This window comes from Acipenser ruthenus, chromosome 19 (genome assembly GCF_902713425.1).
Source record: "Acipenser ruthenus chromosome 19, fAciRut3.2 maternal haplotype, whole genome shotgun sequence".
Taxonomy (NCBI): Eukaryota; Metazoa; Chordata; class Actinopteri; order Acipenseriformes; family Acipenseridae; genus Acipenser; species Acipenser ruthenus.
The window spans coordinates 15,210,562-15,236,822 of NC_081207.1; the positions used below are offsets into that span (position 1 = coordinate 15,210,562).

General features: G+C 38.9%; 2 protein-coding genes and 1 long non-coding RNA gene across 6 annotated transcripts in view; all 3 read left to right on the top strand.

Moving 5' to 3' along the window:
• The first annotated feature begins 31 nt into the window (after window positions 1-31).
• Window positions 32-15,593, top strand: LOC117424279 (cation-dependent mannose-6-phosphate receptor-like). Its single transcript, XM_034040486.3, has 7 exons — window positions 32-480; window positions 1,281-1,462; window positions 2,753-2,910; window positions 3,818-3,927; window positions 4,221-4,351; window positions 8,305-8,431; window positions 9,178-15,593. Exons 2-7 carry the CDS (start codon window positions 1,293-1,295, stop codon window positions 9,301-9,303), a joined length of 822 nt encoding a protein of 273 aa, XP_033896377.1. The 5' UTR covers window positions 32-480; window positions 1,281-1,292; the 3' UTR covers window positions 9,304-15,593.
• A 6,042-nt stretch (window positions 15,594-21,635) lies between these two features.
• Window positions 21,636-23,013, top strand: LOC131698759 (uncharacterized). The gene is made up of 3 exons (XR_009307768.1): window positions 21,636-21,757; window positions 22,301-22,371; window positions 22,821-23,013. It is a non-coding gene; the product is annotated as an uncharacterized LOC131698759 (long non-coding RNA).
• A 1,572-nt stretch (window positions 23,014-24,585) lies between these two features.
• The window catches only part of LOC117424604 (polyhomeotic-like protein 1), a 54,482-nt gene continuing 52,806 nt past the window's right edge, over window positions 24,586-26,261 (top strand). For 2 of the 4 annotated variants that reach the window (XM_034041118.3, XM_034041119.3), the window contains exon 1: window positions 24,586-24,791. The gene's annotated coding sequence lies outside the window, so the exon portion shown is untranslated. The remainder of the gene's footprint in view (window positions 24,792-26,261) is intronic. The other 2 variants (XM_034041117.3, XM_034041120.3) reach the window with 1 other exon arrangement.

Here is a 26,261-nt window from a genome sequence, read left to right on the forward strand (position 1 = left end):
GTTGTTTCAGTCACATGGCATGTCTCACGCATAAACGTATGACAAATCACGTGGTCTGAAATGTTTCGCTTCCTGCTTCCTCTTTCCAACCGGTTCTTTCATATTATAATATTATAGTGTAGCGTTTATATATTGTATATATTGAATAATCTCTGTTTAATATCTTAATGTGTATATGCACAACTGTAATTTGCACGCATCTTGCAAACGCACATGTATTACTAAGGTACTAAGTTGTATTGCAATAGCTAGCTATATGATTGTGAATTGATCAACTTGTTTGATATCTGAAGTAATATTGCATATGAGCATAACGTGACACACATTTTTAATGCGATCTTTTTACTTTTAAACAATTAATTAATTGAAATCAAATACTGTTCGTCGTTAATACAGCGGTAGATAATTAACAACACGTTTACGATTAAGGTTACTTAGTATTCTTCATTTCGTTCAAAAACTTGAACTGTGGAGGTGCTGGTAAGTATTTATCTATCTAACTATCTGAATAGTGCATCTGTGTCTGTCTGTCAACAGCCAAACGTTTTGCATCGCCCACATTTTGCTTTGAAGTTGAATGAAACCTGATGAATAATGTTACGTTAGCATATTGAATTACACACCGCTTAACATATGCTTAACGAAAAACTGACACATTGAACAATGTGACATTTCAAAATCTAACATGAAATACTGTACTACAGTACTGTTGTAGTTTCCGGTAGACTTGTGTGATGTAATTGTTTTTTTGTTTTTTTTATGATATAAAAGATCTAGATTATTAGTTTTTTTTTCTTTTTTTTTTAATTATGCCCCAATCCTACAGTTCTAGGTGCTGCAGTCTTTTTGGCTGTAGCTTTACTGTAAATGACGTAGGCTATTCCCTAAAAGCCCTTTTTGCATGTTAAGTTAAGGAGTTCCAAGAAGTTTTGTATGTTCAGTATTTTTTTATGTATTATATTCCTCCTATACGTTTGCTGCAAGTGGTATCAGGTAATGCCTATTTTATTCAATTCCATTCCAGGTTCCAAGGGAAAATGACCTTCCTTTAGGGAGAATGTACACAAACTTGATTGTCAAATAGGCCTTGCTTTCTCTCATTTCTCTCAGTACAGAGAACGCTAAATTCTGGAAGAGCATAGTAAACCAGGAAGGAATCATATTGCAGTGTCAAACTGAACACAGTTACTGTGGGGTCCTGTCTGTCTAAAACTCAACACAAACTAAAGTTAGGTGATTTAATGTTTGTTTGTTTTTTTTTGCTTGATTTTGATTTGCAGATACTAAGAAGGATGTCTGTGATTGGACAGTTGACCTGGTCTGCTCTAGTCCTCCTATTCGTCACTGAGTGGGGGCGATGCCAAGGGCAGACTGGAAACTGTAAGCTGGTCATTGACCAGGGGAAGGAATCTGAGACTGAGAGAAAACTGCTGAGCAAACTGGAACCCCTGGCTTCTCTGAGGTGAATACACCCCTGGCCACGACGGGAAATATCACAGCAGAAATACGAGGATCATGTTTGTTTGCTGTATAAAGATGGAATGCTTTCAGCTAGAATCAGAGACCCTGATAAACACTAATCTTAGACAGGGTCGGGGTCAATTCCAACTCCTTTTTAAAATGAATTCCCAATACCTATTCCTTTGAAGGAACTGGAATTTATATTGTAGATACATAATCATTGTTGTGATTGTTCAACTGCTTTCATGTGAAGCCAATTTATTTGACTAACTGTGACTTTAATTTAAGAACCGTGAGAAGCTCATTTTAACAGAGTGCTGCAAATTGCATTTTTTATCAATGATGTGTTGGAGTTAATTAAAAGGGAATGGGAATTTGGGAATTGCTTTAAAAAAGGAATTGGATATGGAATTGAAAAACAGGAATTGCCCCCAACCCTGATCTTGGACTACCTTTCCTAACTCCGGTATGGAAATTAGACTCCATTCCTGGTTTTACTGTGTGTTTAATACGATACACCTGAGCCTGTTACCTATACACTGTGGCTAATCAAGCTCATAGTAAAGCCTGGAATGGGTGAAACTGCTATGCAATAGGAGTCTTTTTTTACATCCCTGTAACTTAACATAGTCCAAGTACTAATCTGATCTGTGAAACCAACAGTTTGAGTTACCTCCTTATATTTGGTAGACAGCTATAGTCTATTATTCTTCCAGTCAAGTTCCATTGCAGTCGTTGTCTGGTAAAAATCCATCGTTTCACTGTCATTGTTTCCTCTCTGCCTCTCCCACTCTCCCACTTCACCTTTCTTTTCCCCCTCCCTCTCTCTGCCTCCCTCCCACATGCTAGCGTATATCAGGGGTGGGGTAAATTCCTGTTTTTCAATTCCAATTCCATTTTAAAATCAATTCCCAATTCCAACTCCAGTTCCAATTCCCTTTTAATCAGTTTCCGACACATCAGTGATCAAAACTGCAATTAGCAGCATTCTGTTAAAATGAGCTTCTCACAGTGACAACACATTACTTAACTCAAAGTCACTGTTAGTCAATTAAATTGGCTTCAGATGAAAGCAGTTGAACAATCACAACAATTATTATGTCTCTAAAATATCAAGAAATGGGAATTGGACTTGGAATTTAATTTAAAAAGGAACTGAAAAATAGGAATTGACCCCAACTCTGCTGTAGATAAATCTTATACTGACTAATTCTCTCTGTCTCTCCCACTTCCAGTGTATATAAAATGCTCTGAATTCTGACTAATTCTCTCTCCCCTCTCTTCCTCTCAGTTTCTCCGCTGACACTCAGGATGACGACAGCTTCAAGTATTATTTCTCAGTGTGTGGGAACGTGGCCAATACCAGCAACGCAGGGCTGGTGCAAATCAACAAGTCCGGCATCAAAACCATCATTGGACGATACACAGAGACCCAGATCTTTGGGGGAAGTGAGTGGGCTGTCGATTCAGTAAAACAGGCATGGGAATAAGACTCCTATTGCATAGCAGTTTTCCCCATTCCAGGTTGTAATACAGAGTTGATTAGCCACTGTGTATATATAACAAACTCAGGTGTGTTTTATTAAACGCCCAGTAAAACCAGGAATCAATCAAACTGCTCTGCAATGGGAGTCTTATTTCTGTCCCTTTTTAATGAATCTAACATCTAGGTAATTAACACATTCAACCACTCTGTCAGGATATAAGGCAGTTGGATTTATAAAACAGTACAGAAATGAAAAAAATAAAAAGTAAAGAAATGAAAAAAATAAAAAGTACACTTACACGCTGAATACAGTAATTATGTGCCCTTTCTCTTGAAAAACATATCCAGCGTAGATTGCTTCATATTTTTCGTGCTTTTCTCAATGCACGCTGTTTCAATCTTGTTACCTCCTCACGCCTGTTGCCATGGTTGCAGCTTGTGTGAAGATGCAATGGTTACATACGTCACACATGATTTGCACTACAATAGGTCATCTATGAATCAGCCTAATCTTTGAATTAGCCTACCAAGGTCTTTGTTTTCACTGAGAGAATAACACATTCACACTGGAGAAAGTTCAGTGTCAGTTACTACCGAGATCATTTTATCTGGGTAGATTTTGTAAAAGTGATCATTCTAATCACAGGACTAATTTCCATTGAAAAAAACTGTTCTTGCTGCTTGGATCGTTAAAAAAGGGGGTTCGTTGTAAGAAGGGTTCGTTGTAGTGAAGTTAGACTGTATTTTGAAATCAACACAGTAATGAATGGATATATTTAATACCTGCTGATTAATACTTCTTGAAGGCAGTTCTGAGCAGCAGCATCAGCACACCCCTAGTTGATTTCTTATATATGATCTCTAACACAGGTGACTGGGTGATTCTGGTTTATAAAAACGGTTCCAAATATGACAACCACTGCAACAACGAGACCAGGAAGTCAATGGTGATGATATCCTGCAACAGAAACACTATTGGGGTGAGTCTCTGTGTGTGTGTGTGTGTCAGATAACCGAACTCCAAAAGGATTGTGGAAGGTGTAGTTTCAGCACAGTCTGTCTCTGTGGCTTTGTCCTAAACAAAAAATAATAATAATAATAATAATAATAAAAATAAATAAATAAATAAATAAATAAATAAATAAATAAATAAATAAATAAGAGAGGACACCTCCCATGATGCATTACAGCATACAACAGCATTGGCCGTACCCAATTGTCTACTTGCAGAGGATTGTGGGAGATGTAGTTTTTAATCGTCTCTGTGTCTCAGGGTGGTTTTGCTGTGATAGATGAGGAGCGCACCAAGCCCACAGACTGCTTCTACCTGTTTGAGTTGGACTCTAGCACTGTCTGCCCCGTGATCACCAGCAAGCTGAATGCCGGCTCCATCCTGCTTATCGTGTGAGTATCACTGAGATCTGGGGTAGTATTGGAGAAGGGGCAGTTAGGTTTAGTGGTATTAGTGTTATAATGGATAGTTGTCCCTCGCTAATACAGTTATGCCGTACATTCGGATCTAAAAGGGAGAATAGATACAAGTAGCATTAAGAACATGATTAAAAGAGGGCATATAAACTCATACTCTACAGAGTTTAAACGAACTGCAAGCGATTGGTTGGAAAAAGGCTTTCAGAAATACTGCTGGACTCCAGTGGTTCGCAGTGCAAGCTGTGCACTACAGTATTTACAATTCTGAATTTTAAGTCTTTAATTGCTTTTTGCAAAGAAAAGAAAGTCTGGCTCATACCAACAGAAAACAAGAGTAGCAGGTGGGCTATTTGTTTTACTTGCATCCAGGTAAACTGTAACATTTTTTTATGTACATTTAAAAATGATGTATTTCTGTAAAGTATGTGCAGTACATGTAAGGTACTGTTTAGTATCATAATGTGGCACTGTAACAGGGCGAGGAGCCCTGTACATTGATATGTTTATTTTTAGAACGGGGTCTCCCCCTCTGCCCCTGTGTTATTTTGTATTTGTTTTGTTTTATGATTTATTATTGTATTTATATTTATATGACGGCAAAGCTCCGGGTGTTTTGTTATTTTATATATTTAGAAATGTATTTAATTGACGGCGTAGCCAAATGTGTGTTTTTGTTTAGTAGCGTGGATGGGTATTCCCACCCACAGTAATTTAAATACCTCGTGCAGAAGGTGGCCATCTCCCGAATTAATTAAGTGGTTAATTTGTTGCTAATCGGGAGATGGTCACCTGCATGAAAGCCTGCAGCTCTCTGCACTCAGGGTGGGTGTTAGGAGCGAGAGCGGAGAGAGCAAGAGGAGCGAGAGAGAAACGAAACTTCAAATTTAATACAGGATCAGTGATGGCCACTGCCCAGCCTGACCGGGATCATTTATTGTTTTTCTGTTCGTGATTTTGTTTTTTTTAAACCTTTTATTTGGCTCTGTGAGCGAGTGTTTTCTGTTTAAACCTTTTTATTTATTTTTGTATTTAAATAAAACGGCACACGCCGTGTTTGTTTTGAATCTGCAGTACTGATGTCAGTTTTTCGGTTCCTGCTTCTGACCTGACGTGACCACTCGTCCATCCTGTCACAAGTGGTGTCCAGCGTGGGATCATCAGCACCTCCTGGACTCAGGTCAGAGTAGGGTACTGCAGATTTGTTTTCTCATTTTTTTTGTTTTTTTTTGTTTTTTTTCTAACACTTGTGGAGGAAAGGAGAGTGAAGAAGAAGGATGGGAGGAAAAAGGATGATGGGAAGGAGATGGCAGACGCTGCAGCAGCAACAGCCGCAGCAAGTCTGCCTTACCTGCCTGTGGGGGGAGGAGTGGTGCTTTAATTGTGGGGAGCCATGGCACATATCCCCTGGCACCTTCCCCATATGGCAGGAGGAAGAGACCCAGACAGAGGTGAGGAGAAGGAGGCAGAGTGGAAAGAAGGAACGAGAGGAAGAGGAGTGGTGCACCAACTGCATGCAGTATGGGTATGAGGAGCACCACTGCCTGGAGGTCTTCCAAGACACGGACCTGGAATGGGAGGAGCCCAAACGTCCTGCACCTGAGTGGGAGGAGTCCGAACGTCCTGCGCCTGAGTGGGAGGAGCCCGAACGTCCTGCGCCTGAGTGGGAGGAGCCCGAACGTCCTGCGCCTGAGTGGGAGGAGCCCGAACGTCCTGCGCCTGAGTGGGAGGAGCCCGAACGTCCACAGCCCAAGTGGGGGGAGTCAGTGCGTCCACAGTCCAAGAGGGGGAAAGCCGAATTTCCACAGCCCAGGTATCCCAGCAGAGGGAGAATATCTGCTGGTTCCGCCTCCACCGCCTTGGGAGGACTGTGTGTCGCTTACACCTCTGCCAGCAGAGGGAGAGTACCTGCTGGTTCCGCCTCCATCGCCATCACCAGCAGAGGGAGCATGCCTGCTGGTTTCCCCTTCGCAGCCAGAAGGGGAGGAGCCCCTGCCGCCTTCGCAGCCAGGGGAGGTGCCCCTGCCGCCTTCGCAGCCAGAAGGGGAGGAGCCCCTGCCGCCTTCGCAGCCAGAAGGGGAGGAGCCCCTGCCACCTTTGCCAGGAGCAGAGCAGCAGGAGCTGCCTCTGCCTCCACCACCCGAGGGAGAGGAGCAGGAGCTGCCTCCTCCTTCAAGACAGGACGGACCGGGACAAGATGCTGGCAGTCCGCAGCTGCCCTTGCATAGGCTGCTAAGCAGAGCAAGGGGGAAAACCGCCGGGTCGCAGCGGCTGAGAAGTGGGCCAACCCCAGCACAACTGCTGGTCCTGGCTCCCCTCCTGCAATCGCCTCCCGAGGGTCCGCTGCCGCCGTCGCCTCCCAAGGGACCACCGCTGCCCTATCGTGCATCGCCCGGGGATGCCAGTTCGCTGTCGCCCGGTCCTGCTTCGCCTGGGGTCGCCGAGGGTCCTGCTTCGCCTGGGGTCGCCAAGGGTCCTGCTTCGCCTGGGGTCGCTACCAGTCCTGCCATGCAGCAAGAAATACTGTGGCTGGAGCCTCATGGAGGGGAGCTGTCGGCCACGAAGAAGGGGGGGGGGGTCAGGAGACCAGCTCCCCCCGCAGCATTTTCGCTGCCGGATAGTGTGTGGCTGAAGCCCCAGAAGAGGGAGCTGCTAGCCGTGAAGAAGTGGGGGGTGGAAGACATTCCACCATGGCCGCCCCCAGAAACATCTTCCTTTCCCCTCTTCCGGGACTATGAGACTGAGGGGGGAGGTGGCCATGGGGCCATGTGTGCTTTGCACAAGGAGGGGGATATATAACAGGTGATTTGTTTATTTTTTAGAACGGGGTCTCCCCCTCCACCCCTGTGTTATTTTGTATTTGTTTTGTTTTATGATTTATTATTGTATTTATATTTATATGACGGCAAAGCTCCGGGTGTTTTGTTATTTTATTTATTTAGAAATGTATTTAAATGATGGCGTAGCCAAATGTGTGTTTTTGTTTAGTAGCGTGGATGGGTATTCCCATCCACAGTAATTTAAATACCTCGTGCAGAAGGTGGCCATCTCCCAAATTAATTAAGTGATTAATTTGTTGCTAATCGGGAGATGGTCACCTGCATGAAAGCCTGCAGCTCTCTGCACTCAGGGTGGGTGTTAGGAGCGAGAGCGGAGAGAGCTAGAGGAGCGAGAGAGAACGAAACTTCAAATTTAATACAGGATCAGTGATGGCTACTGCCCAGCCTGACCTGGATTATTTATTGTTTTTCTGTTTGTGATTTTGTTTTGTTTAAACCTTTTATTTGGCTCTGTGAGCGAGTGTTTTCTGTTTAAACCTTTTTATTTATTTTTGTATTATTTAAATAAAACGACGCACACCGCATTTGTTTTGAATCTCCAGTACTGGTGAACTCTCGTCCATCCTGTCACAGGCACCATGATCTATTTTGTATTAATTGTGTACCAAGTACTGTAGACTACAGTAAAAAAAGAAAATGCTCTAAAATCACTGTTTCAATTTAAAATAATATTTTATTATTTCCACACTGTACAGTAATGTGTACAATGGAGCAGCGTGATTTATTTTGTGTTACTGGTAGGCTAAAGTAAAATGAAAGTGCGCTAGGTGTTCAATTAATTTTACTACTGTACAGATTTATATTTTAACATAATGTAATATTTCAATGCAATGATTTATACATTTAAAATTGGGTACTGAAAAAGTATATGTGAGTGTCCCACCTTTTAATTTAATTTAATTAACTATTTAAATTGGACACCTCGTTATTTTGTCTCCAGACATGTCCGGTTTAGCGAGAGACTACAGTATTTAAGTTTTATTACTGTCCCTTTGATTTGAGCTGCGTTCAGGAGCTGCTCTTAGTTCTAGTTCCCTGTCCTGTGTAACCCAGGCTGACTCTTTGAAGTGTGTGTTTTTGTGTTTGCAGGTTTTTCTCGTGTCTGACTCTGTACATTGTGGGCGGGTTCCTTTATCAGCGATTGGTCATAGGAGCGAAGGGGATGGAGCAGTTCCCCAACTATTCCTTCTGGCAAGACCTGGGAAACCTGACAGCTGTGAGTCTGTCTGTCTGTGTGTGTGTGTGTGTGTGTGTGTGTGTGTGTGTGTATGTATGTGAGAGTCTGACTGTGTGTGTGTGTGTGTGTGTTTGTGAGAGAGAGAGTCTGACTGTGTGTGTGAGTCTGACTGTGTGTGTATGTATGTGAGAGTCTGTCTGTGAGAGAGACTGTGTGCGAGTCTGAGTGTGTGTCTGTGTGTGAGACTGTGTGTGTGAGTCTGAGTGTGTGTGAGTGCGCGAATCTGTCGTCGTGTCTGTGTGCGAGTGTGTCTGTCTGTGAGAGACTGTGTGTGAGAGTCTGTCTGTTTGTGTGTGTGTCTCTGTGTGAGAGTCTGTGTGTCTGAGTCTGTTTGTGTACGTATTAGTGCCTCTGTGATAATTTTTGTACTACACAGACTCAAATATAAATTACTACTACTGCTATTAAAAATAAGCAGTATTTTTCATTCTATAGCTGTTCATAATAATGCTGTATTTTATCAAGTGGTGTTGGTGACACTCTAAACCCACAGGCACGAAATGGAATATATCACACCAGAAAAGTTTTTCAAACTTTATTTTTAGAAAGTTAATTCTGCAGTTTAAAAATGGGAATCAGAACTTGAAATGACAAGCATAAAAGATAACAAGACTGTAGCTCTTGCAGTTTATATCCATGTAGGCGTCTGCTGATTCTACCACTACTGTATTTGCTATACTGACTCTGATACTGTGCTGCATCACAATGACTCTTCTCTACGGCAGGACGGCTGTGACTTCATCTGTCGATCAAGAGCACGCAACGCCTCTCCCACTTACAGGGGCGTGCCTTCGGAACCCCTGGGAGGGGAGGAGACTGAGGAGAGAGATGACCACCTGCTACCCATGTGATCTGTGACATCACAACTACTTAGCACTGCCTGTCTGTCTATCTGTCTGTAACTGGAGTGAAGACCAGAATATAAAGGGGTGCTTGCCAAGGTTTTAAAATCTAATTTCATACCTCCTATTAATAACACCAGCAATATTATTACCTGGTCCTATTGTCGTGAATCTGTCAGAAACATAAAATAATTCAAATACTACAGATAAACTGCTGCATCCTGGCGGCTGTAGGTCACACGGTCTGATTGCTGCTAGACGGCTGGAGTGAGTTTGACCTACAGCACATGAGGAAGTGATTATCATCTATAGTGTTGTCACTTAGATGTCTGTATATTTCAAAAGTATAAAGTACAAAATCAAATGATCTTCAACAGAAGGAGGACTTATTATTGCTAGTGCTAATAAGAGGAAAGCGAACAGATTTGTAAACCTTGGTTAGCGCGCCAGTGTCAGCACACTAGGATTAACAGTGAAATAGTGAAGGGGTGTACAGCCACAGATTGGTATGTTAGATTAGTTTACTGGACTGTAATTTCTGGGCTTTTGGTAGTGAAACTTCTCCATGTAAGGGCTGTTTGGAGATGCGTGTGGTAGAAAACTGTTTGTCCGATTGTGATGAAACCTGCTAAGAACCTTCGTTAGCACAAGTTATTGAGTCTATCAATAACTGAGGGTGTATGGCGTCTGTCTGTCTGTATGTCCCATTTAAATTTTGACATGTATCTAGACAACGGCTTGTCCACTTGTGATTGGACTTGCACAAGTTGATATTGTCAGAATGTGGGGGGAAGTAGTCTGTCTGCATGTTGCACTTAGATTTTGATATAGATCTAGGAGCCACTTCTCCAATTGTGATGAAACTTGGTGAAGACATTTTTTAGCACAAGCTTTGAGGGTATCAGAATGGCGGGGTGTTTGGGGGCTGTTTGTATCTGTCCGTCTGTGTAGCACACTTACATTTTGATGTATGTCCAGAGAGGCACATTCAGTTGGGATGAGACTTGGTATGGACATACTTTAGCATGAGTTATTGAATGTATCTTAATATTGGGGTGCATGAAGGCTGTCTGTCTGTCTGTATATCGGACTTTGCCCCCATGTGCATACAGTGTATCTTCTTTTTCATGATTCTGGTACAGCAGCACTGATTTTGTCCTGCTTCACAACTTTGTATCTGAATCACTGTTCTGCATTGCTCCTTCTAAGTCTGCTCTCCCTGCTTACAGTGTGCAGGAGATGGGCAAGTTCTAGACTAACTGTCCCTTTCCCATTTGTAAATCTGCACAGAGATGATTCGAGAAGGAAGAGAGGACTAGGCTGATCCCAGGACTCAATAGACATGACCTGTGAGGACAGATTGAAAGATTCTCTTCAGCCTAGAAAAAAAGAAGGGAAAGAGGGCACTTGATTGAAGTGTATAAAATCCTCCATTGAATACAGTTAACCTAAGTTGCTACATTAGCACAGAGAGCAGAAGGAGAGGGCAGAGTAAGTTAGTAGTGTTGTAAATCGAACCCTGACGTTGACATCGATTATCGTGCAAATTCTAACGATTATTGATCATTATCGAGTTAAAAAAATAAAAAATAAAAAAATAACTTCACTCACAGTACCAGTTTAAAGGAACAATATGTCACTTTTTATAGAGCATGGTATAAAAAAACAAAAAAATCCAATGTTTTAAGACACTTTTGATAAATACATTGGTATTTAAATATAGCACTCTCCAATTTTCATATTCCTGCCATCGCTAGCCTTTGCCTTGTTTTGTGTAATGGTAAATTAAGAAAAGAAAAAAAAAATCAACTGTATTTTGTGTACTTTTACCCTGCGCTTAAATTCAACTCAGTTACAAGTATCCTAGGAGATTTCAACTGATATTGTTAAACGAGTGAATATTTTGCGAGTGTCCAAAATGAATTAAAAAAAATCTACAATAATTACTGCAGCAGATCGTGTACAATAATTTTGCATTCTACTGGTGGCAAACTATTTTGTACAACCTGCAGGTTTCATAGGATCATATACGTCGAGCTACAATCCAGCGGCATTTAGACTCAGACAGCAATCAAAAACGAGATTTTGGTTGCGGATAGTGCATTGCTTCAAAATGAAAGGGTAAAAAAAAAAAATTAAAAAAAAACTTTCTGAAACAGCGGCTCGTGACAATGTAGTAATGTTAAATATTATTAGTTTCAATCAAGACAGACGGCTACAGTTGGGACTGATTTAAAACAAAATAATATGTATAAAATACATTAACAAAGCAGGTTACTCTTGATCTCTGCATCACCATCCTGTATTTGTTCACAGTCGCATATTCAGTAACTTTTAGAAGCAATAACACAGATTATGTTCTGACAGTAAGTTAATATATACAAGACACGTTATTAATTTAATGGAATATTCGATTTCATTAAAATATTATCGATTTGTTATCATGGGGTCCCAATTGATAAATAATTTGATTATTATCGTTATCGTTACAAGCCTATAGGAATAGATGGCAGGAAGCATTTCTACACAGAGTTATAAATGCAAGGATCGAAAATATGCGGAACATTAAAAAACAATTAGATTCGGTCCTATTAAATTAGATCCACTAATGGTGTGCAATGAAGGCGTGAGCCTTGATGGGCCAAACAGCCTCCTCTCTTTCCCAAATCTTTCTTCTGGTCATATTTTTGACTTCATTGTAACTGATTTTCTGAGGTTCTGGAAACTGCTTTTGTTTCGTCTCAGTCCAGCCCAGTGCTTTGTCACGACCCTGTAAACCCACACAGCTGCATAAAGTGTTGAACCTGTCTTCACAGACAGTCAGTCATTGTTGCAGAAACATACTTTTTAGCGGAAAATGAAGTTCAAATATCCCACCCAACATGGGTGGTTGAATACTTTTTTGAGTTCTGATACAATTCAAATAATTGACTAGACCTGCTTTGTCAATGGTTTTCCCCTTTAAAACGTTTCTTTTTCCCCTTAAAGGGATATCGTCTTCATTTTCCAGATATTTCATTCTTACCTGTTCTCTGTCATTACTGTATGCGACTTACTAAATAACTGCTTCTGAAAAGACATGTCAAAGCTAATTAGCTGAAGTTAGATAAGGACAAATATTAGTGTTGCACAGGTCTTTCCTGTGGGTTTCAGTGCACTGTGCAACAGTGATTTGCTTCCCCACTCCTCTTCAGCCTTGAGTCTTTAAGAAGCGATAGTTGGTACGCCAAATAATGGAGCACAAACAACATTACAGAATGATACTGAACACAACAGGATATTAGAAAGGAAATAAATCTTTAGGAAAATGTGCCCTTTAAATTACTCTTTAGTCCGTCATATTGTAAGATATTTTTTTTTCTGATTTTTGATTTGCTGTTGCAAAGAAAATTCTTTAAATGCAAACCTTGCTCGAATTATTGTATGTTTTTCGTTGCAATGCTTTACTTGTATTAATATTATTATGAAACACTGAACCTACTTTGATTGAGGGCTGGTTATAGGAAGGGTTTGGTTTGCAGGTGCTTGCTTTTAATTTTTTTATTGTATTGCGTGTAGGGCTGTAAGGGTTTAAACGGTAAACGTGGATTAAAAAGATTTTCATTTAAAATGTTTATTATACTCTTAAACACAATTTAACAGTAAAATATATTATCAAATTATTTTTGCATATTTTCCGCAAAGATATGTTTCCCTTTCTATGGTTTTCCCCTTTAAGGAAACCTGACCTGTTCTTCCACATGATCACTCTAAATACGTCTTGCATTAATTAAGGATAGACCAGCTTCCTGCATTGTTGTGTATCTCTATGGAATCCGTGTTAACAAGAGCACGGACGGAATTACGGAATCAAAAGAATATTAACGCGGAATTAAGTGCTGTACGAAAAAATGCATTTGGCAGTAGAGCATTAAGCTTGAGATTTACATATTGAAGGGAAAATCTGAAACTAATGGTCAGTACAGACAGTGGCATAACTTTGGTTTCAAAAGTGGGGGAATGGGTGGCGGGAGGAGAGTTTCTGTAGCTGGGTTATAAATGAGGCATAAAAGACATTTCTGAGTCATCATAAACTCCTAGGTCTTTTTCATAGATTCCTTCTTCAATTTCAGTATCTCCCATGAGATATTTATAATGCACATTTTTATTGCCTGCGTGCAATACTTTACACTTTTCTCTATTAAATTTCATTTGCCATGTGTCTGCCCAGTTCTGAATGCTGTCTAGATCATTTTGAATGACCTTTGCTGCTGCAACAGTGTTTGCCATTCCTCCTATTTTTGTGTCGTCTGCAAATTTAACGAGTTTGCTTACTATACCAGAATCTAAATCATTAATGTAGATTAGGAATAGCAGAGGACCTAATATTGATCCCTGTGGTACACCACTGGTTACCTCGCTCCATTCTGAGGTTACTCCTCTAATCAGTACTTTCTGTTTTCACCATGTTAACCACTCCCTAATCAATGTGCATGCATTTCCTTGAATCCCTTGAGAATTAATCTTGTATGCGTGACTTTGTCTCAAGCTTTCTGGAAATCTAAATAAACCATGTCGTATGCTTTGCAATTATCCATTTTCAATGTTGCATCCTCAAAAAAGTCAAGTAGGTTAGACACGATGTCCCTTTCCTAAAACCATGCTGACTGCCTCCCAGGATATTGTTACCATATAGGTAATTTTCCATTTTAGATCTTATTATAGTTTCCATAAGTTTACATAAAATAGAAGTCAGGCTTATTGGTCTGTAGTTTCCTGGTTCGGTTTTGTCTCCTTTTTTGTGGATCGGTATTACATTTGCAATTTTCCAGTCTGTCGGTACAACCCGTGTCAAGAGACTGTTGCATGATCTTGGTTAGCGGTTTGTAAATAACTTCTTTCATTTCTTTGAGTAGTATTGGGAGGATCTCATCTGGCCCAGAGGATTTGTTTATTTTAAGAGCTCCTAGTCCCTTTAACACTTCTGCCTCTGTTATGCTAAAGTTATTTAAAATTGGATAGGAACAGGTCGACATGTAGGGCATGTTGTCCGTGTCCTCCTTTGTAAAAACCTGTGGAAAGTAATCATTTAATATATTTGCTATTTTTTTTTTCTTCATCTATGATTTTGCCATTTGTGTCTCTTAGATATTTAACCTCCTTTGTAACACATTGGAAAATAAACATGTAGCTACTATTTATTTATGTATTTATTTATTTATAAAAAGAATGGCGAATAAGATGTCTGTTACAAAGTGCTTACACCTTTTTAATTGTCCATATTTTATTGTGTGTGTTCAATAGGACATCTGCAATTACAGAACAGCTTTTAATTATTCAAGCGAGCTGAACTGAGAAGCCAGGAAAAAGGAACGCTGGGAAATGAAGTCTTTATTTTTTGAATGTGCAAGCGCCGTTGTGAAGGGGAGGGACGCTGGGAACTAGAATTGTATCAGACAACGGCTTTTTAATGAAAACAAAATAAAGGTTTTTGGTTCTGGACATGTTTTGTTTCCTGCCAACAATATACAAGTGAATGAAATTAAAAATGTAGTCTTGTCACTGTGTTTTAAGTTTAATATTAAATAGAGTTGTTTTCTAATGTTTTTTCGATGTTGGATACACACACTTTTTATGGAGCTTCTGGAGAAATGGTACGTTGTAAAATCAACAATGAATGTTTTTTTATGCTATTAAAATAGATTACATTTTAGTGTTAATTTACAGTCCTCCTTTATGCTTTTATGTTTACTATTGTTTGTCTTTAAGTGGATCTATATGGTACGGTTTACTGCCAATATTTTAAGTCATATTTTAACCTTGGTTTGTTATTCAACAAACCAAGGTTAAAATATGACTTAAAATATTGGAAGTAAAATATAAAAATATGAAATGAGTGAAACATTAAATATATGGCTGTTTAAACGGTTAAACGACCGGATTAACAATGGGTTTAAACGTGTAGTCAATTAAACGTAGATTTACAGCCCTAATTACGTGACAGATTTATGATTTTTTATTTTCATTTTTTCTTGTGATTTTGATTTGCTGTCACAGTCAATTAATCAAAATGTGAGCATTGATCTAATTTGTGAAAACTTTGCTTTAAATGCAAAACTTGTGATGCTGTTTATTATGTAAAAAAAAAAAAAAGTGTATTTAAAATAACTTTTATATTATTTATTACCATAAAACTGAGTTCTAATTTAGTTGCCGACACCATTTTGATTTCCAGATTTCTTTGTTTTCAATTTGGGTGAAGACAATTTAACCATGTCAGTCTTGAATTGTTAATTAAAAATGTACAGTGCATTTGAGAAGTGTGTGTGTGTGTGTGTTCATGTGTGCCTTGTGTTTCTTTAACCTCTTGGTATACAAGGAATTGAGTGCTTGTTGCTCAAAGGGGTTCTTCTTAAAATGCATTTAAGAGTGACTCAAGTATCAGGAGGAAAATAATGAAATTTCCAAGTTTGAAGTAAACGTATTATTTTATTTAGTCTGAAAATAATTAAAAGAAGACACTTATTAGTACAGTATTTTCGTACAGTAACTTTCTGCATACTGCTCTGCCATCTGTGCATCTGTTGCTTTCATTCAGCTCATTGACCGGCACACTGCCGGTATATTCACCATAATACAGTAATACATTTTCATCAGCTAACAAGTTACCAAAACATGTTTTTATAACAAAACACAATATTAACTAAGGCAGATTATAAACCTGCTGTAACACGCGTAATCAGAATACAATTAACTAAATATTTTCTACATATCCACACATATACCTTTTATTTCAATTGTAGTCGAGGAAGTAAAGAAAAAATGGCCTAACCTGGAGACACATATCAGAGAAAGAAGTGTGACAGGGCAAGAACGGTCAGGGCTTAACAGTCAGAAAAGAGGGACAGTACATGAAACTCATGGAATTTCTGGCTCCATACACAGAGAGTAGAATGTCATTATGGTAAAGTATTTTCGGTAGCTCATTGCTAGCTTCCCAACTTTTAGATATATTTATTACAGGAGCGAGTGTTTGAAAATTTAAATATTGGTCATATGGTAACTGTGATGTGTAATATCATATGCTTTTTTATTACACTATAACACAATTTTTGTTCCTGGGTAGTCCGTGTTATTTCCTAATTGCTTATGCCTCAAAAGTATAGAAAATGGCTATTATTCCCCACAAACTTTGCTTTTGTGACCAGGACAGTGATATTTTGAAATTTACCTATTTCCAATGAGAAAACGGGCGAATTTGTGTCTTTTCATTCACATAAAGTCAGAAAAAAACAACATATGAATCCAAATTAACATGTATTTATACTAAAGTAATACAAAAATGACTACAAAAGATTTAGAAGTGAGTAGTTTTTCGAGATTTACGATTATACTGTAAATCACTTTCACAAATCAGCCCCCAAATGTAGTCTCCCATCATGTTCTCGTTATACTGTCCTTGGTAGCGGCGTTCAAAGTCCAGTATATCCTGGTGGAAGCGCTCGCCTTGCTCCTCCGAGTACGCTCCCATGTTCTCCTTGAATTTATCAAGATGAGCATCAAGGATATGGACTTTGAGGGACATCCTACAGCCCATTGTGCCGTAGTTCTTCACCAGAGTCTCAACCAGCTCCACATAGTTTTCGGCCTTGTGATTGCCCAGGAAGCCCCGAACCACTGCGACAAAGCTGTTCCATGCCGCTTTCTCCTTACTAGTGAGCTTCTTGGGGAATTCATTGCACTCCAGGATCTTCTTTATCTGTGGTCCGACGAAGACACCGGCTTTGACCTTTGCCTCAGACAGCTTAGGGAAGAAGTCTTGAAGGTACTTGAAGGCTGCCGACTCCTTATCTAGAGCTCTGACAAATTGTTTCATAAGGCCCAATTTGATGTGCAGTGGTGGCATCAGCACCTTCCGGGGGTCCACCAGTGGCTCCCACTTGACGTTGTTCCTCCCCACAGAGAACTCGGTCCGCTGTGGCCAGTCCCGCCTGTGGTAGTGCGCCTTGGTGTCCCTGCTGTCCCAAAGGCAAAGATAGCAGGGAAACTTGGTAAAACCACCTTGGAGACCCATCAGGAATGCCACCATTTTGAAGTCTCCTATGACCTTGATGCCATCTCAGAAAAATGCAGATATGTATCCACTTAGGCAGCTGGAACTAAACTGAACTGGTGGGCTAAGGCCCCTGTATTTATACTACTATTTATATTACTGGAAAGTTCTAGAAGTTACTCCAAGTTTACTCAGCACTGAATCTATCTGGAATGTTCTGGAAAATAGGTACATTTCAAAATATCACTGTCCTGGTCACAAAAGCAAAGTTTGTGGGGAATAATAGCCATTTTCTATACTTTTGAGGCATAAGCAATTAGGAAATAACACTTACTACCCAGGAACAAAAAATAAATAAAATATTTGTTACACAGTGTAATCAGAGAGTAGATTCTGAACTGTATGCAGAAGAAGAAAAAAAAAAAAACCCTGTAATTTATACCTTTAAAATGACAAGTTAGTGTCAACTAGGATACTTTAAATGCTTAAAGAAAAATGAAAATTTATTTTCAACTTTGGTGCCTTTACCAGCTCAGAGGGAGCCCGCGGACCAGGACCAGGACCAGGACCAGCACGGAGACCAGTGGACGAAATTGTGTTTGCGTAATTCAGACAAGTTACTACCCTTCGAATGTAGGTTATTTAATTCAGTGTAACCAAGAAGATGTTAAGGACACGACTCCTGGAGTATTTCCACATCCATGGAAATATCATGGAATGCCCATCATTACCATTACAGTTTATTCTAGAATAAATAACAAGAAAGTAAAATAATTGGGCATAGTACACATGAATATAAACTAACAATTGGGGGCTTTAAAACAAGTAAAACAATGACAGACAGAAGAAAAAAAGAGGGGGGGGGTTAGGGCCTAATTGAACTGTAATTCTTGATGTATCTCTTTTGTATACAACTGTAAGTCGCCCTGGATAAGGGCGTCTGCTAAGAAATAAATAATGATTTATTTATTTATTTATTTATTAGCAGACACCCTTACCCAGGGCGACTTACATTTGTCACAAAATATACATATTTTAAAAAAAATAAATAAATAAAAATACATGCAATATACAATAGCTTCAGTCCTAATAAGAGCAAGTTTAACTGTTAACAAGTGCAAAAAATTGGCCAATTTAGATTCTACAAATTAAACACATTTCAAGAGTTCACAGGCTCTTGACTCCTCTGGCTCTCTTGTTCACAGGCTCTTCCGTTCAGAGGTGCTTGGTGCTGGCGCATCAAGCGGCTGCTGAGGATTTTATCGTTGGCTAGGTTCTGCACCTGGGCATGATTGGCAAATTAGCCCAGTAGTAATTAGCACTATTTCAAAGCTGAGATACACTTGGAACTGGTTTAAGGAATTTACCTTGGTTCCAAACAGTGCTTGCAATTGTAGTTAAAATTAAATTAAATAAAACCACCAGCTAGAACTTGTATAGTTAAAACATGCCACTAATAGTAATAGTGCTAAAGTAAGTTACAAATAAGTTAGATTAATTCAATAATAAAAACAAGGCTATACTTAACTTGCTTGATGCAGGAGGGTTTTTCTGGTATTCAGCTCAGCTGGGAACCTTGTAAAGTGCTTGGAATGGGCCCTGGTGCAGAATTCTTAGATGGGCCCCCCTTCTTTTCCCACACACACCTAAAAGTTGGTTTCTTATTCTGGTGCAGCCTGAATCACCTGCACATATGAAAGCTACTGTTAGTTTGTATTCTCTTGTATTATAAGTTATGTTTCTGTTTTTTAAAGCACAGATAGCCATGGATGATCGAATGCATGAAGTGTACAATTACCTTTCTGATAACAATTACCCACCATCCTACTCCATGCTACAGAAGCTAACTTTAAGAAGATAGCTTCAAATTTTCCATTCAAAGTAAGTACATTAAATAGTGGACTCTTGCATTCAATGCTAGGTATTATACAACAAGGCCAATTTTTCAGTTACAATAACCCTTACATATTTGATTAAATGTCACTGAAATATGTGGACCCTGCAATGTGATTTAGAGTACCTTAAACTCATGCTTTTCTAAATAAAGTTTTCTGGCATTTCTTGGGACAAATTGCTGATATGACATATCCTCCAACTAAAGCACTGAAATAAACATGTGTTCACTGATTTAGATGGAGAGCTGTATTATTCTGCAAAGGGAACAGCAAAAAAGGTGGTGTTTACAAGGGAGCGTGTTCCAAGAATTCCACTGCTCTCCCATGGGGGGGCATAGTGGAGTTTCCAAAACAAGAAATGCCTTGTCATCCAGATTTTACTGGCCAGGAATGATGGTTGATATTAGGTACTGGCTCGATGGAACAGGTTACTGCTGACAGGAGTTACTTCTCCCAATGGAACCCCCCATAATGGAACACCAGAAATGTAACAAAAGTAAAATTCACATCTGTCTATTACTACAAAATGAATTTAATAACACTACTTTATTTGAAAAATAATAATTTAAAATGTTTAGGCAATTTCTTATTTGTTCTCTGCAATATTAATCAGATCCTTGGATTTAACATTCTGCATCTTGCATACTGTTTAATCTTCTCAGTAGTGCAACTGTGGTCTCAAAAGGCTGTTGGACAAATTTAAGCTATTGTCGGTCCTTACAAGCTGTATGACACTTCATTTGAAACTCTGGTTGTCAGATGAGGTAAGGAAATATCTCATTTAAACCATTTGAACAGCCCTTTTTCATGACATAATAATACTGATAAAATACCTTCTGCTTATACCTTTTGTGTGTGTGTGTAACATTAGGTGATTGATTCATACCTCCATGTATTAACAAACACACTAAAGGTAAGTATACGTTATTTATTTAAATGAATCTGAGCTTGCTTAAATTCTCAATAGTTATGGAATACAGATCTGCACAAATGAATTACCCATTTGTGTTAACTAAAGTATCCATTACCTTTCATTGTGTATCTGCATTTATTACAAATGTTTATTCATTCTTGGCAATTTGTTCAGGTAACTTTATATTACATTAGGAGTAAAACATGTTTTCTTTGACCAGAAAAAAGGTCTACTGCATGACTGCAGTTATTGCCACATCAATATTAGGAGGCTGTGTGGGCCAGTGGTTAAAGAAAAGGGCTTGTAACCAGGAGGTCCCCAGTTCAAATCCCACGTCAGCCACTGACTCACTGAGTCACTTAACCTCCTTGTGCTCCGTCTTTCAGGTGAGATGCACTTGTAAGTGAGTCTGCAGCTGATGCATAGTTCACACACCCTAGTCTCTGTAAGTCGCCTTGGATAAAGGCGTCTGCTAAATAAACAAAAAATAATAATTAAATGGACTATTCAGATCTGTCAGAAATGTGAGTACTAATCATGTAATATATAAGCTGTTCTCAAAGAAATTAGTAAAATGTAAATGTAACATCAGGACATACATTTTTTAACAGATCAGAATACAAGAACATGAGATTGTGCTGTGCCCTTACAATACTGGAAGTCATTGGATTCTTGTGGTATGTTATTATGTAACATTAACAAAATTCAAGAGAAACATTTTCATCGTATCTACATTTTCTGTTTTGCTTAAATTGTGTTTTGGTTACAACTAATATTTCCAAAATGTTATGTCTAGGTATACAAAACTACTTTATCTTTATATATGGTTAAGTAAAGATCCAAGATTTTTGTAAATAAACAATATTAAAAGAATCTACTAACTTAACAGATTTAAATTATTCTCACTAACACGGCGACATCTGCTGCTGCTACCCTTATAAAATACGGTATTTTGCAGATCGAGAAAATGTGTGAAAATACTGTGGTCCTGATTGATCCACTGGGCGAAGAGGACAAGTATAGCAGACAAATTTTAAGAAACTGGAGGTTGGTATATGTGTTATATTATTAAATGTATCTTAAGCAGAATAAAAATGGATTCAGTTTACTATTGTGAAGTATCTCAAATGCACAGTTTCCAGAAATTTGAAAAAATAACTAGTGGCTATGGTTAAGATTGAAATATAACTCCTGTCAAATAAACACTTGATTCCAGCTATACATTGAATTGAATACAGGCTGTAGACCTGAGTTAGGAGCGCAGGTACACTCCGTAGAGTTGGCATTACAATGGGAATTCTAAAAAACTGTCTGTTTCTAGGAGTTTCGTGAGAGCTAATGTGGACACAGGAAACAAGACAGTTTGGAAACTGCAGACTTTCAAATACCAACTTCAGATGAATGGCAGCAGTTGTGGTGTTCTAATATTAAATGTAAAAAGCTAACATTATTATCTTAAATCCTATCTTTTTGTGTTTTTAATTTTTACATTATGTCTTTGCTTTGTTTTTTAGTTTGCAGAACAGTACCTTACAAGTGGATCAATTGATCAGGTGGAAACCAGCCCAGCATCTATAAGAGCAGAAAGACTGGAGATTGCTGGCCTCCTTATGGAAAATCAGGGTAACACATTACTGTGTGCAGGTTTAAAACAACTGGAAGACTACCATGTAATTTGAACACTTATGAATATATAGCAGATTGAATGAGCAACATGAAAGGAAAGGACACAACAGTCCAGGACTGAACAACACAACTAAGAGAATCTATTGAGCCGTTCTGCCTCATGCTTTTTGTAAAATGTTTATTATATTTGCAGTAATGAAGGGCTGATATACAATACTGTGTTGAAAGCCACAATCCATGGCATTGCGTAGAACTCATCTCTCTGTGATACCTAATATAAATACAATCCCTAATTGCCCTTGTTTGATACTGGATAGTGTTGTTGTGTATTTTTTGTTTTTTTAAGGACTGCATCAAGAAACATTTCTTGTTCACAATATTATTCCTAAATGTAATTTCCATAGATGCTACATGTACATGTTGAACTATACTGCTTTAAAATGTGACATCTTTATATTTGAAAATATTGATCAAAATAATTAGGGTTTTAAAATACTTGTTTAATGTTTTAGTTTGTCTAATTTGTTTGCTTTATCACAGGTAACATAGATGAATACTGCATAATATGCAGCATGATGGACCTGCAATCAGCCAACACCACAATTAACATGGTAAATATACCTGTATTATTACACAACGTGTGTATTACTAATTATTTATTCTAGTAATTATATATAGTATTTAGTTGTTTCATAAGTAAGTGTACATTTGATAGATTTAACTTGTGTTTACTGAACCAGAACAACTAATTGCATCGACAAATAATGAATGTGATCTTCCTTGGTATTTTCTGATACTATTGTGAGTAGGTGTTGTGTGTTTTGGAATGATTGCACTATTTCTATATAACTGGTGTCGGGGCATAATTTGCTGACACTAGATATCCCCTGGAAGATCACAATATTCTTTATTTTTCTATTGTATATCTGCCACAGAATATACACAGTTATATATTTTAAGTGTAATAAACTATTAAATAATTTCTTAGTGTCATCTATAGCTGGGTAATATGTTTAGCAATCATCAAGTGGACAATATGTATTTATTTTACTTTTTTCAGGTGCAATGTGATCACTGCAACAGACGGGCACACACTGAATGCACTCCGTACTCTGCTGAAGAGTTATCAACAGACGGGCACACACTGAATGCACTCCGTACTCTGCTGAAGAGTTATCAACAGACGGGCACACACTGAATGCACTCCGTACTCTGCTGAAGAGTTATCAACAGACGGGCACACACTGAATGCACTCCGTACTCTGCTGAAGAGTTATCAACAGACGGGCACACACTGAATGCACTCCGTACTCTGCTGAAGAGTTATCAACAGACGGGCACACACTGAATGCACACCGTACTCTGCTGAAGAGTTATCAACAGACAGGCACACACTGAATGCACACCGTACTCTGCTGAAGAGTTATCAACAGACGGGCACACACTGAATGCACTCCGTACTCTGCTGAAGAGTTATCAACAGACGGGCACACACTGAATGCACTCCGTACTCTGCTGAAGAGTTATCAACAGACGGGCACACACTGAATGCACTCCGTACTCTGCTGAAGAGTTATCAACAGATGGGCACACACTGAATGCACTCTGTACTCTGCTGAAGAGTTATCGCATGATTTTTCATTTATGTGCAAAAAATGTAAAGTCAATGGGTAGAAGAATGTCTTTGCTTTGTTCTTTTTTAGTTGTTTAGTTAGGCTTCCACAGCATAGCTGGAGAAGCCAATTGTTATTGCTGGGATTTCTGTTGTTCTTTTTCTGCCACAAAAACAGTAATTAGCTAAATAAATAATAACTTCCTCAAGATGTTGTCTCTGATCCATCTACCCTGCAATCTAAAGCTGCACACAGAGCCTTCTTTTCTGTCTTAGACACATCTACATTGTACTTCCAAATACACATCACCATTATCAGTTTCATTGTGCTGCCCCTCCAAATGAGCTACCCGGGATTTAGAGCATTAAAACCTCTACATTTCAATTAAAGCACAGGGTAGCCCATTTGGAGCAGTCTTTTCTTCTCATCCAAATGAGCTACCCAGGATTTAGAGCATTAAAACCTGTACATTTCAATTAAAGCACAAGATAGCCCATTTGGAGCAGTCTTTTTCTCCAAATGAGCTTCCTCGCATTGTTCGCTTTAGATATCTTATTTGGAGGGGGATGCGCAAATGATCAGACTAGTCTGATAATCTGTGCTACGGGATGAGCGGCCCAGAAATTGGGACGTTATCAGAGCGGCCGGAATTTGGGACGTTATCTGAAAACTATAGCGGCCGAGAATTTGGGAGATTATCTGAAAAGCAAAGCGGCCCATGAAAATAGAACGTAAATGAAAAGAGGGGCAGTCAATATATAAAGATGTGATTACATTAGTGATAAACTAATGTATCCTGTAACAAAACTGTAATAGTGTGGAAGATATATATGTGCAAACGATTATAGACATATGCTATTTGAAAGGAAAAAAGTACACCACCACAGAAAGCCAGTTCTTACATGCGTGCATAACATGACAATTGACATAAAGTAATAAATAACCCACAGTTTGTTATATTAGTACAGCGTAATACCGCATTATACTTTAATTGAAAGGTTGTGGAAAGCCTCTCTCTCTCTCTCTCTCTCTCTCTCTCTCTCTCTCTCTCTCTCTCTCTCTCTCTCTCTCTCTCTCTCTCTCTCTCTCTCTCTCTCATGTTAAAAATGCCTGCACGCTCTCCCACTCGTGTGGTGACATATTCCTGAGACAGTCATGGACCAATCAAAACGCGAGACTGTTATTATGCGGTTTCATCCCAAAAACCAAAAAAAAAATATTCATACCTCTACCGCAAACTACATGACTGACGTCAGTGGCGACGCGACGGAATGGGGGGCAGCAGAAGAACGGAAGTAGGTTCGTGGAAAAAATAAATTAATAAAAAAAAACAGACCGAAAAGAAAACACTATCACAGAAAAGTATTAGGAGGTAGGATAAAGAGAAAGAAGACACATACACACAACTTAGAAAAAAGGTAGGTACGATATTTATATTCTTAAAATAATAGCGAATCCTTCGTGGTCAAACTGAAAACAGCCTGCCACTTTACATTTTTTGTTGTCAAACCAGTTAGTGGTTTGTGGTTAACACAGGATTCTCGTAGTATGTATAGTATACACTTAAATCACCCTAGTGGTACATTGTCATTGGGCTGATATTTACATTTTTGACTCATGCTGGACTACGGTACGACCCTGCACAGCGATGACAGACACGATACAGAATATCTATAACGCGTAAACAACGTACACATTGTTGCGCGCAAATTCTAGAACGGTGCAGGTTTTATTCCGTATTTTTGGCAGAAAAAAAAAAAATGTTTTAATTTGTCAGAGTGGGGATAAACTAAACAAACGTCATGTTACATTTTCTTTGTTCTCAAAAAAAAGAAATTATATATATATATATATATATATATATATATGAATTTGAGAGAGAGAGAGAGAGAGAGATAGATAGATGTATATATGTATGTGTGTGTGTGTTTAAAGCGATTCCAGTGTTACGAAAATATAAAAATAGTGAATGAATGAATTAAATAAATAATTCTGACATACATCAAACAGATACAGAAGCAATTTCTGATCGTTTCGTGTTGTTGATTTTCATCCTCGGAGCGTGTAGCGCAACGGGCCCAGCTCCTGAAAGAGAAACAGTTTTATTCTACCTGAGTTTTGAGAAATGCAAAGGGTACAGTGCCTATAGAAAGTCTACACCCCCATTTAAAATGTTCACCTTTTGTTGCCTTATAGTCTAGAATTAAAATGCATTAAAAGTTTTTTTTTTTTTTTTAATTTATCTACACATCCTACCTCACAACTTCCAAGTGAAAAATATTCTAGGCCATCCCTCCAAACTGGATGAGGCAATTTTGCAAGAGCTACAGGCTTTTATGGCTGACTGGTGTGCATGTGACAGCAATATCTCAAGCACTCCACAAATCTGGCCTATGGTAGGGTGGCAAGAAGGAAGCCATTACTCAAGAAAGCCCACCTTGAATCCCGTTTGAGCATGAACTGCTCATTTCAGGTCCTGCCACAACATCTCAATGGGGTTTAGGTCTGGACTTTGACTAGGCCATTCGAAAACTTTACATTTCTTGTTCTTCAACCATTCTTATGTAGACTTGATTGTGTGTTTCGGATCATTGTCTTGCTGCATGACCCAGCTGCGCTTCAGCTTCAGCTCACGGACGGATGGCCTGACACTTTCCTGTAGAATTATCTGATACAGAGCGGAATTCATGGTTCCTTCAATGATGGCAAGGCGTCCAGGTCCTGATGCAGCAAAGCATACCCAAACCATGACACTACCACCACCATGCTTGACCGTTGGTATGAGGTTCTTACTGTGGAATGCAGTGTTTGGTTTTTGCCAGCCATAACGGGGCCCATGTCAGCTAAAAAGTTCCACTTTTGACTCATCTGTCCATAGAACATTGTTC

Bases quoted from the DNA above. Each gene is read 5' to 3' on its own strand.
- LOC117424279 (XM_034040486.3), top strand. From the start codon at position 1,293: ATGTCTGTGATTGGACAGTTGACCTGGTCTGCTCTAGTCCTCCTATTC. The intron at 2,911-3,817 runs GTGAGTGGGCTG...TCTCTAACACAG, and splicing joins GACCCAGATCTTTGGGGGAA to GTGACTGGGTGATTCTGGTT. The intron at 8,432-9,177 runs GTGAGTCTGTCT...TCTCTACGGCAG, and splicing joins ACCTGGGAAACCTGACAGCT to GACGGCTGTGACTTCATCTG.